This window comes from Peromyscus maniculatus, chromosome 6, assembly GCF_049852395.1.
Source record: "Peromyscus maniculatus bairdii isolate BWxNUB_F1_BW_parent chromosome 6, HU_Pman_BW_mat_3.1, whole genome shotgun sequence".
Taxonomy (NCBI): Eukaryota; Metazoa; Chordata; class Mammalia; order Rodentia; family Cricetidae; genus Peromyscus; species Peromyscus maniculatus.
The window spans coordinates 67,092,131-67,114,621 of record NC_134857.1 but is presented as its reverse complement, the minus strand read 5'-3'; the positions used below and the strand labels follow the sequence as shown (position 1 = coordinate 67,114,621).

At 38.6% G+C, this 22,491-nt stretch overlaps 1 protein-coding gene across 2 annotated transcripts in view; it reads right to left on the bottom strand.

Annotated features, from left to right (window-relative positions):
- Nucleotides 1-22,491, bottom strand: part of Lrba (LPS responsive beige-like anchor protein) — a 571,922-nt gene that overhangs the window by 21,511 nt on the left and 527,920 nt on the right. For both annotated transcript variants that reach the window (XM_006976444.4, XM_042279232.2), the window contains exons 50-52: nt 19,530-19,592; nt 13,342-13,497; nt 7,229-7,396 (exon numbers count right to left, since the gene is read on the bottom strand). In XM_006976444.4, coding sequence (XP_006976506.1) covers nt 7,229-7,396; nt 13,342-13,497; nt 19,530-19,592 — 387 coding nt within the window. The remainder of the gene's footprint in view (nt 1-7,228; nt 7,397-13,341; nt 13,498-19,529; nt 19,593-22,491) is intronic.

Below are 22,491 nucleotides of genomic sequence, written 5' to 3'. Positions count from 1 at the left end.
ATTGTAAAGATCCTGTTTTGAAAACAAAACAAAAACAAAAAGCCTTGATCTAAACCACCCTAAAGAAATAAAGTAATCTTCTCAGTTCCGGAAAACTACAACCTATAAAGAGAACACTAGAATGCCCCCCCACCCCCGTTAGAGAGTTCAGCTATAAAAGGAACTGAAGTCCAGAGAACTTTTTTCTTCATTTAAAAATACTTCCAGGGGATGGAGTGGTTTAGGGCATTTGTTGCTCTGGCAGAGGACCTCAGTGTGATTCTCAGCACCCACACAGTGGCTCAAACTCCAGTTTCAGGGAATCCAATGCCTCATGACTTCCATGGGCACATACATACGTGAAGACAAAAACACCCATACATATAAAATAAATAAATCTACAAAAACAAAATCTTCTGATCCTAAAACTGAAGTCTGACCAAACCTACTAGAATGTAAGAAAACTTACTTGAAAAACCAGTGGATAAGAGACATGCACTAATATATCTAAGTAGTCGATAACAACAAGCTGGGTGTGGTCGTTCACACCTGTAATCTCAACCCTTGGGAGCTGAGGCAGGAGGATTGTTCCAGCCCAGCCCAGACTACTGGGGATCCTATATGAAAAAACAAAACAAGTAAATCACTGAGATAACAACAATCAGAAAAACCTATGATATAATCAATTCTAAAATTTGTTAATTAGCACTTTTAATTAGCTCTATAAAGTAGTGGTTCTAGCATATGAAAATTAAGGCATGTAGCTAGAGTTTTCCTGCCTGGCCCACAGTCAGGACAAATCTTTGTCACCCGCCAGTCCACAGCCGCTCAGACCCGACCAAGTAAACACAGAGACTTATATTGCTTACAAACTGTATGGCCGTGGCAGGCTTCTAGCTAACTGTTCTTATAGCTTAAATTAATCCATTTCTACAAATCTATACCTTGCCACGTAGCTTGTGGCTTACCAGCATCTTTTCATGCTGCTTGTCAGGGTGGCGGCTAGCAGTGAGTCCTTCTGCTTTCCTGTTCTTTTATTTCTCCTCTCTGTTAGTCCCACCTATACTTCCTGCCTAGCCACGGCCAATCAGGTTTTATTTACTGACCAATCAGAGCAACTTGACATACAGACCATCCCCCCAGCACAGTCAAGTGCAGATCATCTCAGACACCTGCACTCAGGCCCGTGGTCCTAATCATCCTTTATGCGGACCTGCTGGGTAAAGCCATGAGGAACCCGAGAACGGGCTCCCACAGGACATACAGAACATAGGGTACTTGTTGCTTTGTAAAAGAAATCAGAAACACACAAATAATTTCATATAAGATGGCTCTTCGTGCCGGGCGGTGGTGGCGCACGCCTTTAATCCCAGCACTCGGGAGGCAGAGCCAGGCGGATCTCCGTGAGTTCGAGGCCAGCCTGGGCTACCAAGTGAGCTCCAGGAAAGGCGCAAAGCTACGCAGAGAAACCCTGTCTCGAAAAACCAAAAAAAAAAAAAAAAAAAGATGGCTCTTCGTACAACTTCAGGAATATCTACTTTGTAATATAAGGTACATATACATGTAAGGTCTCAGGGAATCTTTCTAATGAAATGAACCTTTCTGAAAGGTGGTAACAATCAGTTTAATGTTGACCCAGAGGTCTCAACTAAATGCATACTTAGTAAAGCTACAGTAATGCCACACTCATGGGGGAGGGGAAGTGCACTGTACATATTCCAGCAGCAGACAAATCTTACTTTAATATGTAAGAAAGGGTGCAGGACACCAATTACAGTTTCTTGGTAATATTTGGCTTCTAAGAGTCTATATAATGACAGTCACTCAGTAGTATGTAGTCTCATTAATTTGAGCCATTGTTTGAAATTACAATTCCTATCTTGAGCATGAGGTATGTACAACTTTATTTGGGACTGCCTCAGTGTCTACATATGAAGATACTCAGTTTCAGTTTGAGGGCATAAATCAGTTCCCCTGTCCTCATGTTTAAGTGGCTACAGCCCATAGGATGAATGGTAGAGTCATTTTTCTCTGTAACCAAACAAGGTAAATAAATGTGATATATTGGCACATCACCCCACTGCTCTGCATATGGTGAACATTAAGGTTGTATTCGTTTGCCATATGAATATAATTCCTTTTACCACATCTACTATTAGCTACAAGAAGTAAATACAGAGTTGTTTTGCTGGAATTTGAGGGCCTGCATTACATCACAGAGCACTAAACATCCTGGACCTTCTGGAGAATTTCATAGACATTTTTAATGTCACCTGAACCCGAATACTGCCAACATATTGCTTCAAACCCGTACTTTAAATTGTACAAGATTCAAGGAAAACACAAGAAAAATAGAAGGTAGAGCAGCAGGCCAGGAAGGAGCTGGATGCAGTCTGAACGAGGCACATGTAAGAACCAGTGTCCTCGACAAAGAGCCAGGTCCAGCCTCATCCCTCACATAAAGGCCACATGCCTCAAGCCTTGCTTTCACATACAAAACAGTGAGTATTAGGAACTGAGATTAGGTATTATCTAAACAGTTTCTGCTAACTGTGACTTACTGAAGACCTGAGTTTATCTCCTCAGCACAAACTGTCATGCTTTGTTTTATCATACAGATACTACGCTTCCCTTAAAATTATTTATTATAAAGTCCCAATTCCAGGTTAGGGTGGGAGAAGAATAAAATGATTTAAAAAAAACTTACAAGGTTCAAGACATCGTACATATCCTGACATTTGAGACCCATGAATAATAATATATCACAGGCAATTAAGACAAAACACAAAGTGTTTCCAGGCAGGGCCTTTCCCGTAAGAGAGCATTATGTCTCCAAGTGTGGCCAGCAGATGGCGCTCTAGGCTACCTACTTACAGAGAGGACACTGCACCACAGCCGCCAGTATTTTGCCAAGACAAAGAATAAGGATTTATCAGTAGCTTTAGTAAAACGTATTAGGCCTTATGATAAAAAGGACATAATTCCTAAATACATACATAAAAATATACATATGCATAAGCACATGTGCATGGAGGCAACCAGTAAATAACTCACACCTGGACATGTTACGACACCACTTTTCTTACAGACTTGATGAGTAGTCTATGTGTGTATCAGTGGTATTTATAGTCATAGGGCAAGATCATTCTAAATTCATTAAAAAAAATTTAGAATGCCTTAAAGTTGGAATTCATTTTTAATTATAGCAGGAATGTCTCATTAGGGTGATACCAGTAAAATTAACAACAGTAGGATTTACGGTAATGACTTAGGTGACTGATGAGAGTATAACAAAATGAAGTTTTAGACAGAGAAAAAGCAGGGCAGCTCTGGAATACAGTACTTTAAAAAGCAGCTCTGCAGTCTGTTAGTGCTAGCCTTACGGTTAATAAAATCGTCTTTCTAATTAACGGTGCTGAAATATTCCTAAAGAACAGAATCCTGTTATTAAAAAAAAAAAAAAACACAAAAACTACCCCCCTCCCCCTGAGCCATAGACGCCATTCCTATAAGGAGAAAGCTGCCATAGATTAGCATGTCTGATTGCAAAGAGGAAAAAAAAATATGCCACCTTTCCATCAAATCAAAACCAGAATGCAAGAATGTTAAAGTACTTTACTGAAATAGTGCACACACAAATCTATGCGACACCCTCACAGTCGGCAACCATTTGCTCCAAAAGCTAATAGACTGTGGCTATAAAAAAAAATTTACTCTGAAATCTAAAAGTGTTGCGTAAGTGGTTAGTTTTTAAAATTCAAGTTTATGATTTATTAATGTAATATAAAATAGGGAATAAATAATAACAGTGTTGTATGTTTTTAACTTGTTTATATAAGTACGATCATGTCAAAGTTGGAAGTGTTTAAATACCAATTTAGTGCGCCGAAGGAGCACATTTTCTCTGGAATTTGGAGGCTGATAGAGTCCGCGCTGTTCTGAAGGGAAAATCTTCCACTCTTGGAATCTCAGCTAGGACAGCAGACTGGGGAGAGGTAACAAAGGGTCGAGCTTTCTGCACAAAACACCTTTCATTGAAACTGTCCTGGTTAATGTTACAAAAACCATCCACAACCAAGTGGAATACTATTTTCAGCCTTCTCCTCATTGGGGAAGCTGCATTCCACAGCAGATAACCATCACAGGACAATAGAGGCAAAGGTGAAAAACGGCCTGTCTACGGAAAGCAAGCCTTTGGCTGCATAATCTAGACAGGTTTCATAAAACATCTGAGTCATTTTTAAAGCCCCAAATTATACTATTTATAGGTTTCATCCACGTTGAGTTAGCCTGATTTTTATCCAACTAATGTACATATTAACATTGTATAACATTAGGTTAAAAGTTACACAGCTACCAACTTTATATGTAACACCAATATCAGATTTAAAGAAAATGGTCTTTGGCTCTTGCTTATGACCTTTGCAAATAAAATCACTAACTATTCTTGTGATTTTAAATCCAAATCAAGTTCAATAGCAGAAAGCACTATAGGATGCAGGAAAAAAAGCAGCAGGTTGCCCCCGGTACCACTTTTCTTCTTTCTGAGAAAGAGTCTAAAATCAACGATTGGAAGGTGAAGGACTACTGTGTATTTACGGCCGTCCTACAAGTGTGTCAGTGTGTGGCCGCTCTCACGGGCTCTTCCTGTGGCTCCAAGAGACACAACGCAGGCCAGCAGGCCGGCAGGAGCCTGGAGGCTCAGAGGCGCTGGGACTCGGGCTGCACACAGCCTTCGCTGAGCTGGAGGCTCAGAAAACTGAACCAGCTCGTGGGAAGGTTTAAAACAGTTCTACACAGTAAAAATGTCTGGGCTTGCCTGCTGTTTGTTTTTTGAAAGCTTGGATTGGCTTTTTCATTTTTCTATTCTAATGTGTGTAAACTCTCATAGTAAGACAAAGTACCTGTATGTCTTTCTCCAGGATTCATTATTCAAAGCTAAAGCAAAATTGGATTGGGGCATCAGACATTATAAAGAACCAGAAAGGATAAAGCAATACATTTAGTCAAAATACATAATAGTTTTCTGAAATTTGTATTAGATGTGCTTGTGTTCTTCTGTTTTCCCCCTCTTCATTACCTGTGTTTCTAAGTGGTCACGTCCACCGTATTGTATAGACAATAAAAGGATGGTGGATGTTGCACGGAAACCATAACATTTTAATATGAACCAAGACAGTGCTGGTGTGGGGATTTACTTCCTCTGAGCATCTTATGCTTCTGATAACAGTCACCACTGTTGCTTTATTTTGCAGACAGTAGAGAAAGGCCACAGTAGAGCCAGGAACTCAGATTTCTCTTTTACAACGAGTCCCAGTATTCCATCATTCCTCCTTGATTCTCTATTTAAATGACACACGTATAAAAACCATCTCTAGGGCAATTTATAAGGTACTTAAATAAATAACATATATTTAAATACATGCACATATCATTTAATGTGTAAATAGATATAAAATACTTACTCTGAAAATGTGGTTTTCTAATTTTGAAACATAATTAAATCTCTGAAATGCTACAGCAATTCCATTCAGGAATTCCATCCAGCACGGCTTTAGCTATTTCTCGGAATACACACGCTGATAACTCCACATAATGTAGAGAAGGCAATCAACTTGAGTATAAAACAAAGACTCAAATATCTGTCTTTGTGGGTATAAGCTGCTTTCCATTCATAGAACATTTCAAGGCAAGGAAAAGGCTTTCCTAAATTCTTTGAGACAAATAACAAGGTGGTAGATTTATGTATTATCTGTGTTAAATCTACCTTTGCCTGAGATAATTTATTTAATTTTCTATTTAAAGAAACAAGAAAAAAGAAACTGAAAGTAGTCACTCAATCTAGGAGGCCAGGAAGGAAGAGGCATCAGAATGCCACCACTCATAAGAAAGGATCATACAGTGTATATCTTATAGAGTATGAAAAACAAAATCCCTGAATTTGTACTTCAAGTTGATTGTAATTACATATAAGGTAGAGCTGTCTGTGTAGGAGACATGTACAAAGCATGCTTCCCCACAGAACACACTCTGTGCTTTGCTCTGACTGCTGAGACTGGATTACCTCAGTATCAGAACTTCAAAATTATTTTCCTACTCTCTTCACACAGAAGATTATCTTTGATCAAGGTCATAAATATGTCTATTAGCTAACAACTGAATATAATGTTTGTATATGATCTAATCTAAAGTCTCTAACGTACATAGAAAGAAAAAATAGCTTTGAAAAATAAACTACATTTTACTAAATAAATATCAGCATTTGACTAAAAAATTCTGAACGAAGTGTTCACTTTCACACAAGTATTCCCTGTCTTTGCACAGCCTGGAGAAGTCAGTCGGAAACACGGGAGGATGAAATACTTATTCCCAGACACAATGCCCCACGGTTTTCAGGTGATAGCATGAGCCTTCCTTAACCAAATACAACGCAAAGAGCTTTACATTAAGAACTGGTAAACATTTAAGAGCAGTCACAATGTCTATCTTATGAAATAGAAATCTACAGCTATTCTTACAGGAACTCGTCTCTGTTGTCATAATCATTTTAATTAAATTCTCATTTTTCAGGTGGTCCCTTTAATTGTTTTTCCTACTTCTTAATGTGTTTTTTAAAGCTCTCTCCTGACTGCAGCTGTGTGCGATTGGTTTTAATGGTGGCTGTTTCCTTTTTTGCCTTCTGTGAATTACAATTTTAAATGGTTACACATTTTTTTGTTGTTGTTTTACTGCCTTTACTGCAGTTTCTGAAAGATGGTTAGTGCTGTTGGTGAACATTTTCATTTCCCATCTGAAAAGCCAAGAGCCAATCTGAATATTCCATATTGGCCTTTTATGACCTCTTTTACCTTTTAATATGTAAATGAAAGCATAATTTTATAAAGTTGCAGATTTCCAAAATTATAAATTCAATAAACAAGATAATATGTAATTTCACTTTCATGTTACATGTTACTGTTGGTGAGAACACCTCTATTTTAGTTGGTGACAGCCACTGCAGCCAAGAACTAGCATGTCTGCATAAGAATGACTAGAATGTGAGAACAAAGGGCCTCGGTGGACGTGAATTCAATGACTAGAGGAGGTTTTAGTAATCATGCCATCTAGGTCAACCTTAAATTACATTTTAGAAATTGAACATGCTTGATCATTCACTTTCGTTCTCACCGTAATGAAAGAGCATTTCGAAGTGTTTGTTATTAGTCCACATTACTTACAAAAGTTCACTTAAAAAACAGTTTGTACTTACTGCCTGGGTTATCTCCAATCCCATTGCCTTTTCCATTCCAGTACCACAGAAGAAGGGTTGCATCACGTGACCCAGAGAGAATGTAGCAATTTCCCCCTATGTATGACTCAGAGCGAGTTAGGCAAGTGACGACATCCCAATGGCCAAACACCACTTGGATCAATTTTCCTGAAATATAAAACAAATTTTCTTTACGCTGCAATTAAAAGACAAAGCAAGCTCCTAGCAAATACATAAACCTAGACGACAGTCTGAGAAGGTTCTCACCCGGTAGGGTTTTGTTTGTTTTTAAATATTATCCATAATACTTTAAAAAAAATCAACTGAATAGCAGTAACATTTCTGAAAGGCATATGTTAAAACTATTTCAACAAATAATATTTGAGTATGAGGATACCATATCCTTATAAACAGCTACTATAAATTACCAAAGAATAATATTGACTGGTTATAGCAGGCCCAGGAGAACCCTTACCCTGGAACCATTTCACACTTTCTTGAGTTACTCTGCAAGTCAGAACCAAAGCCTGCCGCCTTCCTGTGAAAGGGCTCCGGAAGTCATGCACTAACAGCGGAGGATGTAGTGAGGCTCTTCCGGTTTTAGGTCACCTTGAAGAGAGTCCCTACTTTTTCAAACCAAGCATCCATGGACTAACTTTTGATGAAAGGAACAATTTATCATGATTGCAATTCAAACCCCGTCATTCTTTCTTCGTTTTAATTTTCTAACTGAGGAAAATTCCTTTGGGGTGATGATGAAACCAGGATTACAGAGTTTAACGGGAAGGACTGAGGAGAGTCCAGAGGAACCTCGTCAATTTATACACAGTCCGGGCTTCAAACCCAACTCCTTGCTGTGGGGAATCGCTGCTGGACTGACTCTGTGGGATCATCCACAGACTTGTCTAAACAATTAGGTGTCTGCAGTCCCTCTATGCTACCTTAGCTTATGCTAACATTTCCCCTTGAAAAGTCTGTGGTCTATAAATGAGTGTTACAGAATGTCCACCCTCAATATTCAGCATGGCTTGAAAAGGAAGTGAGTGCCAGCAGGAAAAAAAAAAAAAAAAAAAAACCTCAAATGTTAAAGAAATGAAAAAAAAAAGTGTTTCAACTTGGAACACACCAAATATTCAAAAGCCTAAGTTCTTAATTAATGGTTGGCATTTAAATGTATATAACTTTTCTTTTCTTTTTTTTCTTTCTTTGGTTTTGTTTTTTTAAGACACGGTTTCTCTGTGTAGCCCTGGCTGTCCTGAAACTCACTCTATAGACCAAGCTGGCCTCAAACTCAGAGATCCGCCTGCCTCTGCTTCCCGAGTGCTGGGATTAAAAGCATGCACCACCACCACCTGGCTACTTTTCAAGATAACAAATGTAAATAAGAAAGTATTCACTTAAAATTTTAAATCATTGATTACAGTAAATTTAAAACTTCTTATAAATGTTTCAAATTTAGAGACAAACTAGTGAAACACTTACCTATATCAGGTAAAAGTCAAATGCATCTTTTTATTCATGAGCAGCAGGCTTGCAGAACCCACTGCTACCAACCTTAAAACCAGACTTCTTTTTTTTATTTAATTTTATTTAATTAACTTTTTTCATTTATTTTACATAACTTTTAAATTTTTTTCTTCTTTTAATCTTATTTTATTTAATTAACATTCAGACTTATTTCAATTATAAATTACAGTTACTAAAGTACATTTGCCTGTTGCAATTAAGGCAGATCAAACATTCTGTTAAGGCCAGTGTTTGAACTGCTAAATGTGCCACAAGTCTTCTAAATGTCTTCAGCCTTCGAAACCGACACTAGGCCATTTCACTTACAAAGGCATCTGCTAGGAAGAATTCAAAATTTTAAAATTAAATATGAAGTGTATGGATATTTTAATTTCATTTTCAAGTGAAGATGTTCAGGAGTAAGTGGGTTGGGCCACACCACATCTTGCAGGGCAGAGCGCAAAAGCTGGGCGGCTGGCTGCCCTCTCATTGATAATTAGAGTTCATCGGGTGTTTTAACTGCTGAAGGAAGCTGGTACGTCATGTTGTTATGCTTGGATCCCAGTCTGACCAGTGACTCTTTAGCCGAGAGCTCAGGGACTGCAGCATGAAGTGAACGTGCTCTTTAGGAGTAGTAGGCTTATGTCTGTTTGGTATCCAGCAACTCGGTGGGGTTGTATGAGTACTACAAACTAGTACCCAGGAGGCCTAGATGTCCTGGTGAACTGGGAACCTCACAAGGAGAACTATTTGCTGGGTAGCTTACTCAATTTCCAAGTAATTCAGGGACCAGGTAGGAAGAGCTAGCTGTGAAGGTGGGATGCAGTCATTACAGACACAGAGTTTTCCAAGATTCCCATGTTATCCCTCCTTAAGGCACTGCTCTGTTCCTCCAGTGTTGGTGTGAGGAAAATAGATACCCATTTGCTGTGGTTTCTTTTTCTTCTAAAATTTACTAGTTTTAATTTTCCCCCCGAAATAATCAGAATTATGAAGCTTCCACAGTATTTCCCTAGCATCATAGGTGCCAAGCATTAGGCTTTCTTAAATGTATCAAGTGGCGAGGATACACGGCATCCACCCTCAGCGTCTTTATTGTCGTCTAATGGTGCCGACAAACACTGAAATAACGTGAACGAGTACACGATGGTGTCTTCTCCAAAAGAACAATCTAAAATCATTGAATGGAGGAAAACTCCAAGCGGGAAGAAGACATAAACGTTTACACCAGAGGAGTTTCCTATTTAACCCGGTGTAGCTGTATCTCCACAGTTCACCCTGCAGGCTCAACTCCAGCAGACGTTCTGTCTGTGGGTCTGTTTTCCCTGCTCTGGCAGCCTAACGCGGCAATCCCTGCTGCTGCTGTGATATGGAGGCTCGTTCTTCTAAATAAATCACAGTATAAAGACCTGCTGCTCTTTTGGTAAATTATTTTTTGATAATCTCATAAGTGCTCCTCAGCCTTTATTTTTTGTTTCCTTTAATACCACGCTACCTCTCCACGCACAAATATCAAAAATTACCACAAACACTAGAATATCCCTTTTTTGACAGAACAAATTTTCTAGTTAATGTTTTATTTGACAGCTGTGCTACAAATAAAACAATCCCAGCCCAGGACTCCACCACTGCATCTCAATGTGGCCAGAAAACCATTCCACTGCCGGGGGAGGTTTTATTGTTGCCTCTGCTGCTCTGGTTGGGCTCTGGAAACATGATTTACGTTTCAAGAATTTCCTGTTACAACCCAAATGCCCCTCCCCAATCTAATAAGAGGAAGATTTTTTTTTTGGCTTGTGTGTTAAAATATAATTGAATTCAACACTTGTGATGGCTTTGCCATTATGTATTAACTGATCATACAATTTTTCCTTGCTTCTTCATCAGACTTAAGGAAAAAAATTAGTTGATATTATCTATTGTCATAAAAACACAGATTACTATTTTTCTCACTGAAATGACTTTTAAATAAAACTAGCAGCTGAGTATGTATTGAAGGCATACAGGAGGACTATCATTTAAGACTTATTTTTCTGCACTTTTATAGAAAATATAAATTTTTGTCAGCCATTTGATATGAAGTTTAAAATAATGCTACTTCTTATGAAATATTGTACATACACAGAGACATGTATTTTTTATACAGGGTATTGCAAGGTTTCTGTCGGGAGGGAGTGGACTGGTATCAACTTTGTTAAGTCTAATGGAGCATGGCAGGCCTGCATGGAACTCAGGGTACAAATTACAGCAGTCTCCAAATTAACCAAGGACGGTGACACTTGTGTGAGTCGATGTGGTGAGAAAAGAATGCTACATATAAAATCAGAAGGGCCAGGTCCAAGACCCAGGTCTGTTACCATTAGCTACTTAAATTTCATTATGTGACTTAACTCTCTAAATCTTAGTTTGTATTATCTAAAAAACGGGACAAGGACACGTGTCCATGTGACAAGAGTTTGTGAAGCTGAAACAATAATAGGGATGCCAAAGAATTTGTAAGTTTTAAAAAAGAATGGGTACAGGGACTATGTAATTAGTGCTGCATGGAAACGTCTATTGGTATTTAATGCATAAAATACAATAAAAACAATAGGGAATGTCAATGAATCAAAAGCTCTATAATGTCAAAATGAAAGACATAGAACTTATGAATCAACCCATATTCTGACAAAGGCCACTCTGGAGATAGGAAGTAGGGAGTGGCTGCTAGGACTTGAGGGTGTGGGGAAAAAGGTGACATCCAGCAGGTGACATGAGGTGATCGGAGGTCATGGAGCTGTTCTGCACCCAGAGAGCCTGTGAGGTGGTAATGTAATTCTGTGCATTGTCAAAACTTAAAAACTATAAGCCAATAAGGATGGGGTAACTTACTCTGTAAATTTTAAAATAACTTTTCTAAGTGTGAGAAGAATATTCAGTCTAAAAGACTGTTATGAAAAACTGACGAGGATTGTATCAAGTGTAAGCCAGAGTCTGAGGACAGAGGGTGTACCAGATAATGCTAAGGTTGTTCTTCTTTCTATAACAATGAAAAGGACACATCTAAAATAGATTCTCAAAACACAAGATTCAGTATTATAAATACAGTTTTAGAAAGCATCAATTTACTCTGTAGTTTTACATAATGTTGGTGGAATTTTAATTTCAAAATAATCCACTCCACAGACTGAAATATCTAAAAAAACAAAAAACAGAACAAAAAATGCTCAACTGCTCAGAAAGGCTTGGGTGATCATGTTTGCTTTTGTGAACTTACATCAAAATGAAGTGGACTGTAAGAAAATGAGAATCAATTTCCTAAAGCAGAAAATAAACAGAATGCTTTTTACAAATAATTTTTAAGGCCCATTCTATAAATATTTCAGCTGAAGAGAGTAATTTCTCCCTATTCTCTCAGCTGTGTTTCAGCAGTCTCAAAAACACACATTTCAACTCAGTGAAGAATCATCAACTGTTCAGTGCACCTACTTATTAAGAGAAGCAAGGACCTGTGCATTTCATGAGGATTATTAGCAAGCCTGAAAGAGGACTTGCTATAAAGCACTTAATTAGAAATTTCAATTAAATAGAATTTCCCACTCCCACAGCATTTAATCAAGAAACGTGCATTTCCTTCTTCTATTTGAAATATCGTCTTCCAGGCACGGGGCATCGAACAGTGGAAGAGACTGTACTCAACAACACCAAAAAGTCAAAACAAACCAAGTAAACAACTATCCATGCCACAGTACTATTGATTAGTTACAATGAAATAATATGTAATTATTGTCTAACTTTAAGCCAGGTCGTGGTGGCTCACGTCTTTAATCCTAGTACTCTGGATGCAGAGGCAGGCAGATCTCTGAGTTCTAGGCCAGCCTGGTCTACAGAGCAAGTTCCAGGACAGTCAGGACTACACAAAGAAATCCTGTCTCAAAACAAAACAAACAAAGAAACAAAAAACCTTTAACTTTATTCAATTATATATTATCTATAATTTTATCTCCTCTTTCAACAGTTTCTAAAATGCTTTAAGGACATGCTATTAAATTTATCAATAGTATGAATTTCTGACATGCAAAAATTCCTTGGATTATATCTGCTGTAATAACACTGAATCGACTTAGTTTGTCCCTCAGGGAGTGCATGCAAATGTACAGACAGATGCGAACTTTAAGAGCATCTGTCACACGCTAAGTCAATAGTCAGCTACTCTTCATGGTGGTGTAGTGTTCAGCAAGATGCTATGCAGAATTGGGAAAGGCAAGGTTTATTCCCAAAAGATCAACTTCATGAGTCTTTCTAGTATGGAAAAGAAATCATTTTTAAATCATTGAAAATGGAAATATATTTCTGTGTTTGTGCACTTGCCTTAAAATTGTATGTACACATGTGTGTATGGTATTTACATTCACAGCTTTGCCTGCAGAATGAAATTATTTATTTTGTAAGCATATGCTTGGGAGACAAAACTACTGAAAAACTGCGTCTTAAAAACATACTGAAGCTAACTCAATAGCAAATGATCTAGCCCACTGTTTCCTCTTTATTTTTGGGAGTAAGATGAGAATGCATTCTTGATACTAAGTCATAATCTTTGGCTTACTGATGAAGAAAATGAAAATTACCTGTGTCTGTGGAGTAGACCCGGAAACTCTTATCCCAGAAGCCACAGACGAGAATATAGCGGTTGTCGGAAGTGATGACGAAGCACTGGGAATGAACTTGAATGCTCTGGTCCAGAAGGTCAGTCACCTGCCTCCTATGTGTCCCTGTGCCACAGGCTGTGAGAACATAGGGAAGAAGCAGAAAGAAAAACTACTAAACACACATGGATAAAAAAATCCTCTAGTGCTGCCACACTGGGAGTTGGGGGTGAGGAAAGGAGGAGACAGGATCCAGAATTCTTGACCTTTAAGTACAGTATGAAAAGCCAAAAGGGGAAATATATGCAATTGTTGGAAGAATGTGAGCTACTATATTCAACATCTCAGGGAAAAAAAGGTTTTGCTTAGAGAAAAAAAGGTAGAATATTACCATTTAAAAAAATGGTATACAACCCACCAAACAGGCTTCCTAGTTCTTGGGCAGGACAAGTAGATTACAGCCTTGAGATCTCACCACAGTTTGGGTTGTTTCTGACCATTTCATTATGTCTATTGTCATGAGGATGGATTCATGTTGTGACAATCTATTACCTTTAACATTTTGTCACAAGGAAGAGATATTAGGATTTAAATGTCATATATTTGAAATATTTGTAGCATCTTGTACTACTCTGGCTTTTACGGTCTTTAATTTGACTAGAAGGGAACTCCCATTCCCCGTTTACAGCTGCACTCACAGGTAAGCAAAGGCAAGAATGGGGATTTATTAAAGATCCTTGTAAGTGAAAAAGTCAAAGCCCATTGGCACGTCTTAGTCTTGACTTAGCGATAAGATGAGAGAGCCTGTTAAGCTGTCTCCAAGAGCCCTAAAGCTCCCGAGATGGGCTTGTCTCAAGGCTCAGGTCAGGCATGTAGTGACACCAAGCACTGGGGGAGAGCATGGATCTGCCATTGTCAGAAGAGCAGTTCACTCAGGTACTCTGGGGAGGGGGCAGGTATTATTAGCCCAACCAAACAGAACCTTTGTTTTTGTGACTTTCCGTCACAAATAAGGGTTTTCACACCATGAAAGCTTGATAACTCCACAAACCAGAATGGAATGGTCAAAGCAAATTCTTGCATATAGTTATTAAATTTTTTATGCCAGTTTTCAGGTTTTTTTTTTGTGGGAAGAAACTATACACTATTGATAAAAATTCAAAGATACCCATTTTATAGTTATTGTGTATGATATCTAAATAATGTGGGGGTTTAATATAAGGCCTCCCAGATCAAACAAACAAACAAACAAGCAGACAAAGCATTTAAAATATTCTCAGGGCTGTGCTGAAAACCACTGATGCCTGAACTATCCTCGATATAAACAGAACATACCCCACATGCATGTATACATATAGAATCCTGCTAATGTCCGTTAACACAACTTACATTGAAAATCAGCAGGTAACTGAATGTGCTCTGGGAGGTTGATAGGGTAGGAAGCAGCAGCAATAGTAAAATGGGAAGAATTCCAGTTGGGGAATCCGTTTTCCTTCTCACACAAAAGGAAGTTGCTGACAGATGAGGGAAGGTTTTACAGATAGGACAGTGAATCACACACAGAGAGAAAACCCCACTACAGTGAAGCTGTGAGATCGATCTATCTATCTATCTATCTATCTATCTATCTATCTATCTATCTATCTATCTATCTATCTATCTATCTATAACATATATATATATATATATATAGTCCATGAAACGGAGGAAAACAATGTGTGCAGTACTTCCTGCACCAATTACTGTCACATTTCACTATACACAGAACCTTTTAAAATGTCTCTCTGCCATTTTTTTTATATGACTTTTGCTCCTGGACTATTAATTCTCACTAATTTGGGGGGAGGGTGGGCATGCACTTAATTCTGAATTGAGGGATCACAGCACCCATGAGTAAAGGCTGATATTCCTCCAGCACTCAGATGAACTAGTTTTTGTTTGTTTTGGCTTTCGTTTTTTGAAAAAAGGTCTCACTCTGTTTAGGACTGCCTTGAACTACAGGTCCTCCTGCTTCTATCTCCTGAGTGTTGAAACTATAGGTGTGCACCACTACACTCAACAGCTGACCTACTTTCTAAGTGAATTCTTACTTGAAGTTTAACACTGAACAGCTCTTCATCCAGCTATCTGTCCATCTATCCATCCGTTAGTTCATTTGTACATCCCTTTGTTTGTCTATCCTAACCATTCTATAAGAGCATTTATATTATCCCACTGTTTTTGCTAGTAAACTTACTTTGTGATTCAATCCCACAATATATATTTGTAGGATATATATTTGATTAGATAAGCAGCATCCAAACTGGGGCATGACTACTTTGGGGAGTAGGAGACTTTCCCTGGAATACAGCACAGATGGTTTATGGGAATCAATTTCTAGTTCCTCAACTTTCGTATATTCTCTTGTCTGAAGCCGATTTGCCTGAGAATTCTCCTGTGAGTTTTCCTTTCTTATTTCTTCTTTTGCTTTAGATGAAATCACGTTATATTTCCTTCCATGCATAATCTTACTACGGTTCTTTACCCCTGGGGATTAAAATCTCTTGGGAGCCAAGCACAGGAACAATGAAAAATATTGATGGTACTAAAAAGTGAGTGCTCAGTGTTACTGTTTGTAGGTCAGATGGCTTCAAGATACTATAATGAGGATCTAGTCACACTGTCAATTAACAAATCATTAAAAGTAAGTTTCAACAGCATTGTTAAAAGGAAAGATACCTAATATTAGACCATAAAGATCATTCTTAGTGGATTACTACATGAATTTTGTTATATATTAGAAAGAGTTCAAAGATCTGTATGGCATTATTAAAACAAAACATTTCCCTTTCTCATCTGCTTTCTTATATAACAATCCTCAGCTATAAAACCAGAGTAATAGAAGTAGATCTGTTAGACGAATCTTAGACAACTTGGAGCTAAATAATGTTTATCAACACATGAGCTGTTAGAAGGAAAAACACCCCACCTAGTGAACTGAAGACTTATTTCCAGTGAGTGCTTGCTTTTATATTCCAGTAGTATTATTAAAGCTTACTATAGGACTGGGGCACACTTCAGTGGTGGAACTTGTGCTGAGCACTGCTGAAGCCCAGAGTTGGATCTCCACTGCCCCACTAAAAAGCCTACATAATTAACTAGTGTAAACACTGTAAGAAAGTGAAGGCTGGGGCTGGAGAGATGGCTCAGAGCTTAAGAGCACTGGCTGCTCTTCCAGAGGTACTGAGTTCTATTCCCAGCAACCACATGGTGGCTCACAACCATCTGTAATGAGATCTGGTGCCCTCTTCTGGGCATGCAGGCATCATGCAAGCAGGACACTGTATACATAATAAATTTTTTAAAAATTTCAAAAAAAAAAAAAAGGAAATGAGGGGTGGTGGCACACACCTGTGACCTAGCACTTAGGAGACTGCAGCAGGAAGACCTTGAGTTCAAGGTCAGTTTGCTATATCATGAGTTCCAGGTTAGCTGGGCTACAGAATGAGACTTTTGTTGTTATTTTTGTTTTTCCAGACAGGGTTTCTCTGTGTATCTCTGGCTATCCTAGAACTCGCTTTGTAGACCAGGCTGTCCTAGAACTCAGACCTGCCTGCCTCTGCCTCCCAAGTTTCTGCAATTAAAGGCATACACCACCATTGCCCAGCTAGAATGAAACTTTAACACACAAAAAACAAAACAAAGAAAAATTGTAAAGAAAACTCAGTGTAATTAATTTAAGATTTTAATCTTACTTTTGGGGTGTGAAGATTTTTATTTATTTCCAAGTTTTATTAAATGAAGTATAAAAATATCTGAGCCTTTAATGCATAGAAAAATTTAAGTTTATAGACATATGTTTAACTTTCCATACACGTTTATGGCTGAAAAGTATAATAGAGTAATTGAAGTTTTAAAAGTTAAGATAAAATTATATGAAGAAAACAGGTGATAAATCAAAGGTAAAAAAAGAATTTGATGAAATTTCCAACTGCTAAAGGATTTCATCTGTATTTTTAAAAATAAAAGATGCTGAATGTCAGTTCATTTTGATATTGTGACTCCACTAGATATATTACAAATGTTTTCTACTATGCCAGAAATTTTAACTCTTTGGACTTATGATAATTTTTTTTTTTTTTTTTTTTTTTTTGGTTTTTCGAGACAGGGTTTCTTTGTGTAGTGCCTGCCCTGGATCTTGCTCTGTAGACCAGTCTGGCCTCGAACTCACAGAGATCCACCTTGGCTCTACCTCCCAAGTGCTGGGATTAAAGGCCTGCGCCACCGCCGCCTGGCGATAAAAACTTTTATGTATTAATTTTAAGATTAATGAAAAGGAGGCTGGGGTTGAGTTCAGTTGGTAGAGTCCTTGCCTAGTATGTACAAAGCCCTGGGATTGACCCTAGCTGGTGGTACACACACCTGAAATCCCAACATTTAAAAAGTGGAAGCAGGATCAGAAGTTCAAGGTCATCCAGGGTCTCATTCTGAACTTGAGTCCAGCCTGGGCTCCAGTTACTTTAGTGAGTGGAGGGGCTGTTTGATGACCAGTGATCTGGAGGCTTCTGTGGTGAGCCATGACCTACAGGCTCAAGCTGACCCATGCCATCTTTAACTATGAAGCGTTACTGGAAAGCAGTCATACTCTTGTTCATATAGTGTCCATGGTGGTTTCTGTACTGTGATGAAAGAGTTAAATAACTGTGTCGGAAACCTTAAGACCCACAAAGCCTGAAATATTTAATATTTGGCCTTTTACCAAGAAACTTTGCCCACACTGGCTGAATTCACTTAATTATACTTCAGAATATTCATTGCCATGTTTTAAAGCAAACAGTGAACCTATAATTCAGAAAGAGTGTTTTACATGTCTTAGCAAATGGGCTTTATTTTCCTGATTTTAAAACTACACAGTGAGCATTTTGCTTTGCTACTTTTAACAAGTAGCAAATACTATCTTTTTAAAGCAAAATGAAATTAAGGGACCAGAATGAAATTCAGAATAGTATTTACTGGGGAAATAATTCATGAATTGTTTTTGAATTTAAAGTTTTGTTCATGCTGTAGTAGAAAACCATCTAGTGAATGATAATCATTTAGTAGTCTATTGTGGTAAAGACTTTAATGAAAAAAAAAAGGGGGTAACATGCAAATAGGGAACATAATAGATTTTTAAAAAATAAATCTGCTTATTCGTTTGCAAAATTAATATGTAAAATAGTAACATTCTAACAAATTTATTTGTTCAGGGTAAATTTGCCAAAATTAAAGATCAAATATCCATGCTGGTTGCTTACCCCCATGGTACGGCAGTTAAGGTTTTTTAGTTTGTTTTGTTATTTTATTCTAAAAGTTATCAGGCTTACCCTTTTTGGTGACACCACATTTGAAATCCCAATCGTAAGAATAGCAGACGCTAACCAGAGATTGCGGCTAACTGACTCCAAACCATAGCGGCAGTGAACAACCTAAGTCACCCATGCAGATGCTCTGGTGCTCCCAGGGGCTCTTGCTTGTCACCTTCCTATTTTTTTTTTCCTCCTCCCTCAACAAATTTAACCTCCAGTGGCAATTTATTGGCTAAAGGACTCTAGGAAAATGAATACAAATATCTTAACACTACCATTGGCTGGGCAATATATTTCAACTTGGAAACTGCTCTGCAATTGCACATTAATCCCCTCTGACTGAACAGAGGCCCAGGAAGAAAGGATTGATCTCCTTTAATGATGAGACCCTGGCATTACAGTTTTATTTTTCACAACACAGTGCTGCTAAGAATCCCACTGTTATTATGAAAATTTCCCTAGCAAAGAAGCTCCATCGCATTACGTTTGCGCCAATTCATCATAACACGCCTCGCTCCTGCTCATCAACAAGTCTGAGTGATGAAAAGATCCAATATTATCCTGACAGTACTTCATGCGCATTCTCAATCACACATTATTACAGCATCCATATTAATTTTCAGTGACACGCGTCCTAGGCCTGTTCAAATTAGGCAAACCAACGAGGGGGAGTTGATGAAATACCAGCATAGCCACAGCTCATTGCATTCCAATTTGCATGCAAATGGTTTATCAGGAAAATTCCATTCCCAGCAACCAGCAAGTGAAAAACAACTGTAATCTACACTTCAGGGCCACCATACAGAGCTTAATGAATCGCAAAGAGAGAAAGAAGTGACAGACCTATGAGAGGATCGATTTCCACTGGCAGCTGGTATGGCTGGTCTTGTACAGCACCTTGGTGAGCTGGAATTCACAAAAGAAAAAAAAAGAGCATTATTTTTCATATACTTAACTACAAAAATGCAGAAGTCAACCTTATGTAGAATTGTTTCCAACCTCCAAATCTCTCATGCAGTTTTGTGAAATTTAAAGAATAAAAGTCCAGGTGCTTTTATGGCTAGCTTATTAAACATTTATTTTAGATTAGTGCTGTTCTGAACATGTGCCATTGTGGTGGCTCCAGTCCTAGACCATAAGCTATAGCAGATGCTTGACTGGCAGGCTCTGATGCTGCAACAAAACAAAATTAAGTGGTAAAGTGTGCTGAAAACAAAATGTGACAACCATCTGCTGACTGTAGCAAACACTAGTTTTTCCTTACTTCTTAAAAAGGGAGTTTTGAATGCTGCAGCACAAAGGATCCACAAAAATGTCAATTTTTGATGGAGAAAGGGGAAGCTCTAAGTCAGGGAACGTTTAGTGTATCATCCATCACTAAAAATCAATCAATTGAAGGTTTGAATAAAAATAAAGGTATCTGCAGATAAATGTTTTAGTTAAATGCATTTGACTGAAATATTTTCTTAAAGATTGGAGTGAGGGATTTTTACGAAGTTTTATTAATATTTAATATTTCCATGGTTTTGACTTAAAAATACCCTGAGAAGCAAATGAGTTAGAAAAATCAATCCATACTAAGAATAGTTTGTTCCATTCTCAAAATGGTTTTATAAATGCAGGCACAGTTACATTGTAATTGAATAGAGGTTTTGTAAGCTATTTCTCTGCGAAAGTGGAAAGACTTTAGCTAGAGAGGAAATGCCACCGGCTTGCTCTGCAACTTCTGGCTTCGTAACCCCTAAGATAAAGTGTAGAACAGGTGACCTTTCCAGATTCATAGTTCTGATCACTAAATTTTAGGCCCTTTCTGAATTCTTCCCCTCAGATGATTGCTCTTTACCCTGGTCAGTATCTGCCTTTAGATGCCCAAGTACTGGCAGCACGGCTTGGATCATCCCCAGGCTCTGTTCCGTACTGTCGGACATCAGGAGGTTTTCGGACTGGTGTTGATGGTTGAAAATAAAACAGTGCATTTTATGAGCTCATTAGATTACTTTAAAACTTATTAGGGTATATTTTCTCTAGTTATTAAATGTCAAATTTTCAAGGATGCTTGGCAAACTTTACTATTGATAAAATCCGAGTGAGACCAAGATTGGCATTAAAAACTACAGGTAAGTGTGTGTAAGAAACTGAAGAAGCTGAGACCACGGTGTCTCACTGCGCTGATTTGCCAGCTTTGCTGATGAAGAAATTACAGATAATCACCGAGAATGTTAGGGAAAATGCACTCAGCCTCTGGTCTACACAGTAGAGCTAATGACTTCCAGCCACGCCAGTGTCATTCAGAATGGGTCTCTGCTCTGAGCTTCAGGAGTGCAGCCAGCCTCCAGTGCTACTTCTGCCTCCTTGGGCAAGCCATGCAGCCTCTGTGCTCAGCTTCCTGCTCTAGGATGGAGGTCAGATGGCAGAACTTGGACTGTATGAACTTGTCATTACCTGCAATTTATCTACAAAAAGAACAATTGACCATAGCTCAACCCATCCTCTCCAACTGTTGAAGGACTGAGTCAGTATACCCCACAGGATGAGCAGAAGGCTCTTCAAGGTCCTTTTAATGAGAGAAGAAAATTTGTGTCTTTTTTTTGTTTTGAATACTTGGGATTGAGCCCAGGCCTTTGAATATGCTACACTACTTAGCTAATGCCCTGCAGAAAGTATTCATTTTGTAAATCAGGACACAAATATTACTTGAAGAAAAATCAAAGCCAGTCCAGTGAACAGCTCTGGAAACCCTAGGTCCTCAGAAGAAAACGGGATCTAAAATACAAGGAAAACTTAACCTAGTGCCTATGGTGAGACACTCTGCGCAGCCTTGGCGCAGGGAGGAGGGGCTTAGACCTGCCTCAGCTGAATGTACCAGGCTCTGCTGACTCCCCATGGGAGACCTTGCCTTGGAGGAGGTGGGAATGGGGGGTGGATTGAAGGGAAAGGCTGGGGGGTGGGAGGAGGAAGGACAGGGGAATCTGTGGTTGATATGTAAAATGAATAGAAAATCTCTTAATTTAAAAAAAAAAAAGGAGAGAAAACGAAAAAGAAAAACTGATTGAATATGAATCTGACACTCACCAAGAAGAACTGCTAAGGATTTCTGTTTTAAATCAAGACATACTAACAGGTAAAGGTTTTGTGTGATAGATGAAAACTCAGTCTCCTAAACAGGTCTGAAATAAGGCACAGATATAATGGAATTATGCATAGAATTTTTAGATGTAAGTGTAGCTTAGATTGGGATATCACATTCTAGAAGGGCAATTCCTCTGGTGAATGCCCATGCTATCATCCTTTGTATTTGTGTGCGGCAAGCTGCTGTGTCACACTGTGAAGGCAGTATTTATGTGAGGGGTGGGAACAAATACTACTAATGAAATAGCTATGGGCAACGACAGCTCACAGAAGACAACGACGACAGGCAAAGACTGCAGAACCATGCTGGCTCTAGGCTCTGACCTTAGAAAGGTGTGCCTGTGCTAGCAACAGAAGGATGCACATGAGCGGGACTCTAGTGGTGGACGAACCAGACATCAAGTTACTCTGCATGTTTATAGAAAAAGTGGACTTGGGAGAGAAACTCCTACCTACCACATATTGAAGGAAGGAAGCAAGTTAGTTAGAGACGTAGCTGGTTCAAAGGGGATGTCAGGCACTTCGTCCTCAAGACTTAAGGTGTTCTTCAGCTCCTCAGTGTAGCCCAGGCTTTCCAACAGCTCAAGGTCTGGCTCTCCAGCACGATGCTGTCACTCAGTTAAAACGGAGTTCTCAAGCTGCCACAAAGAGTCCCCTAGTAGAATCATCATCTGTG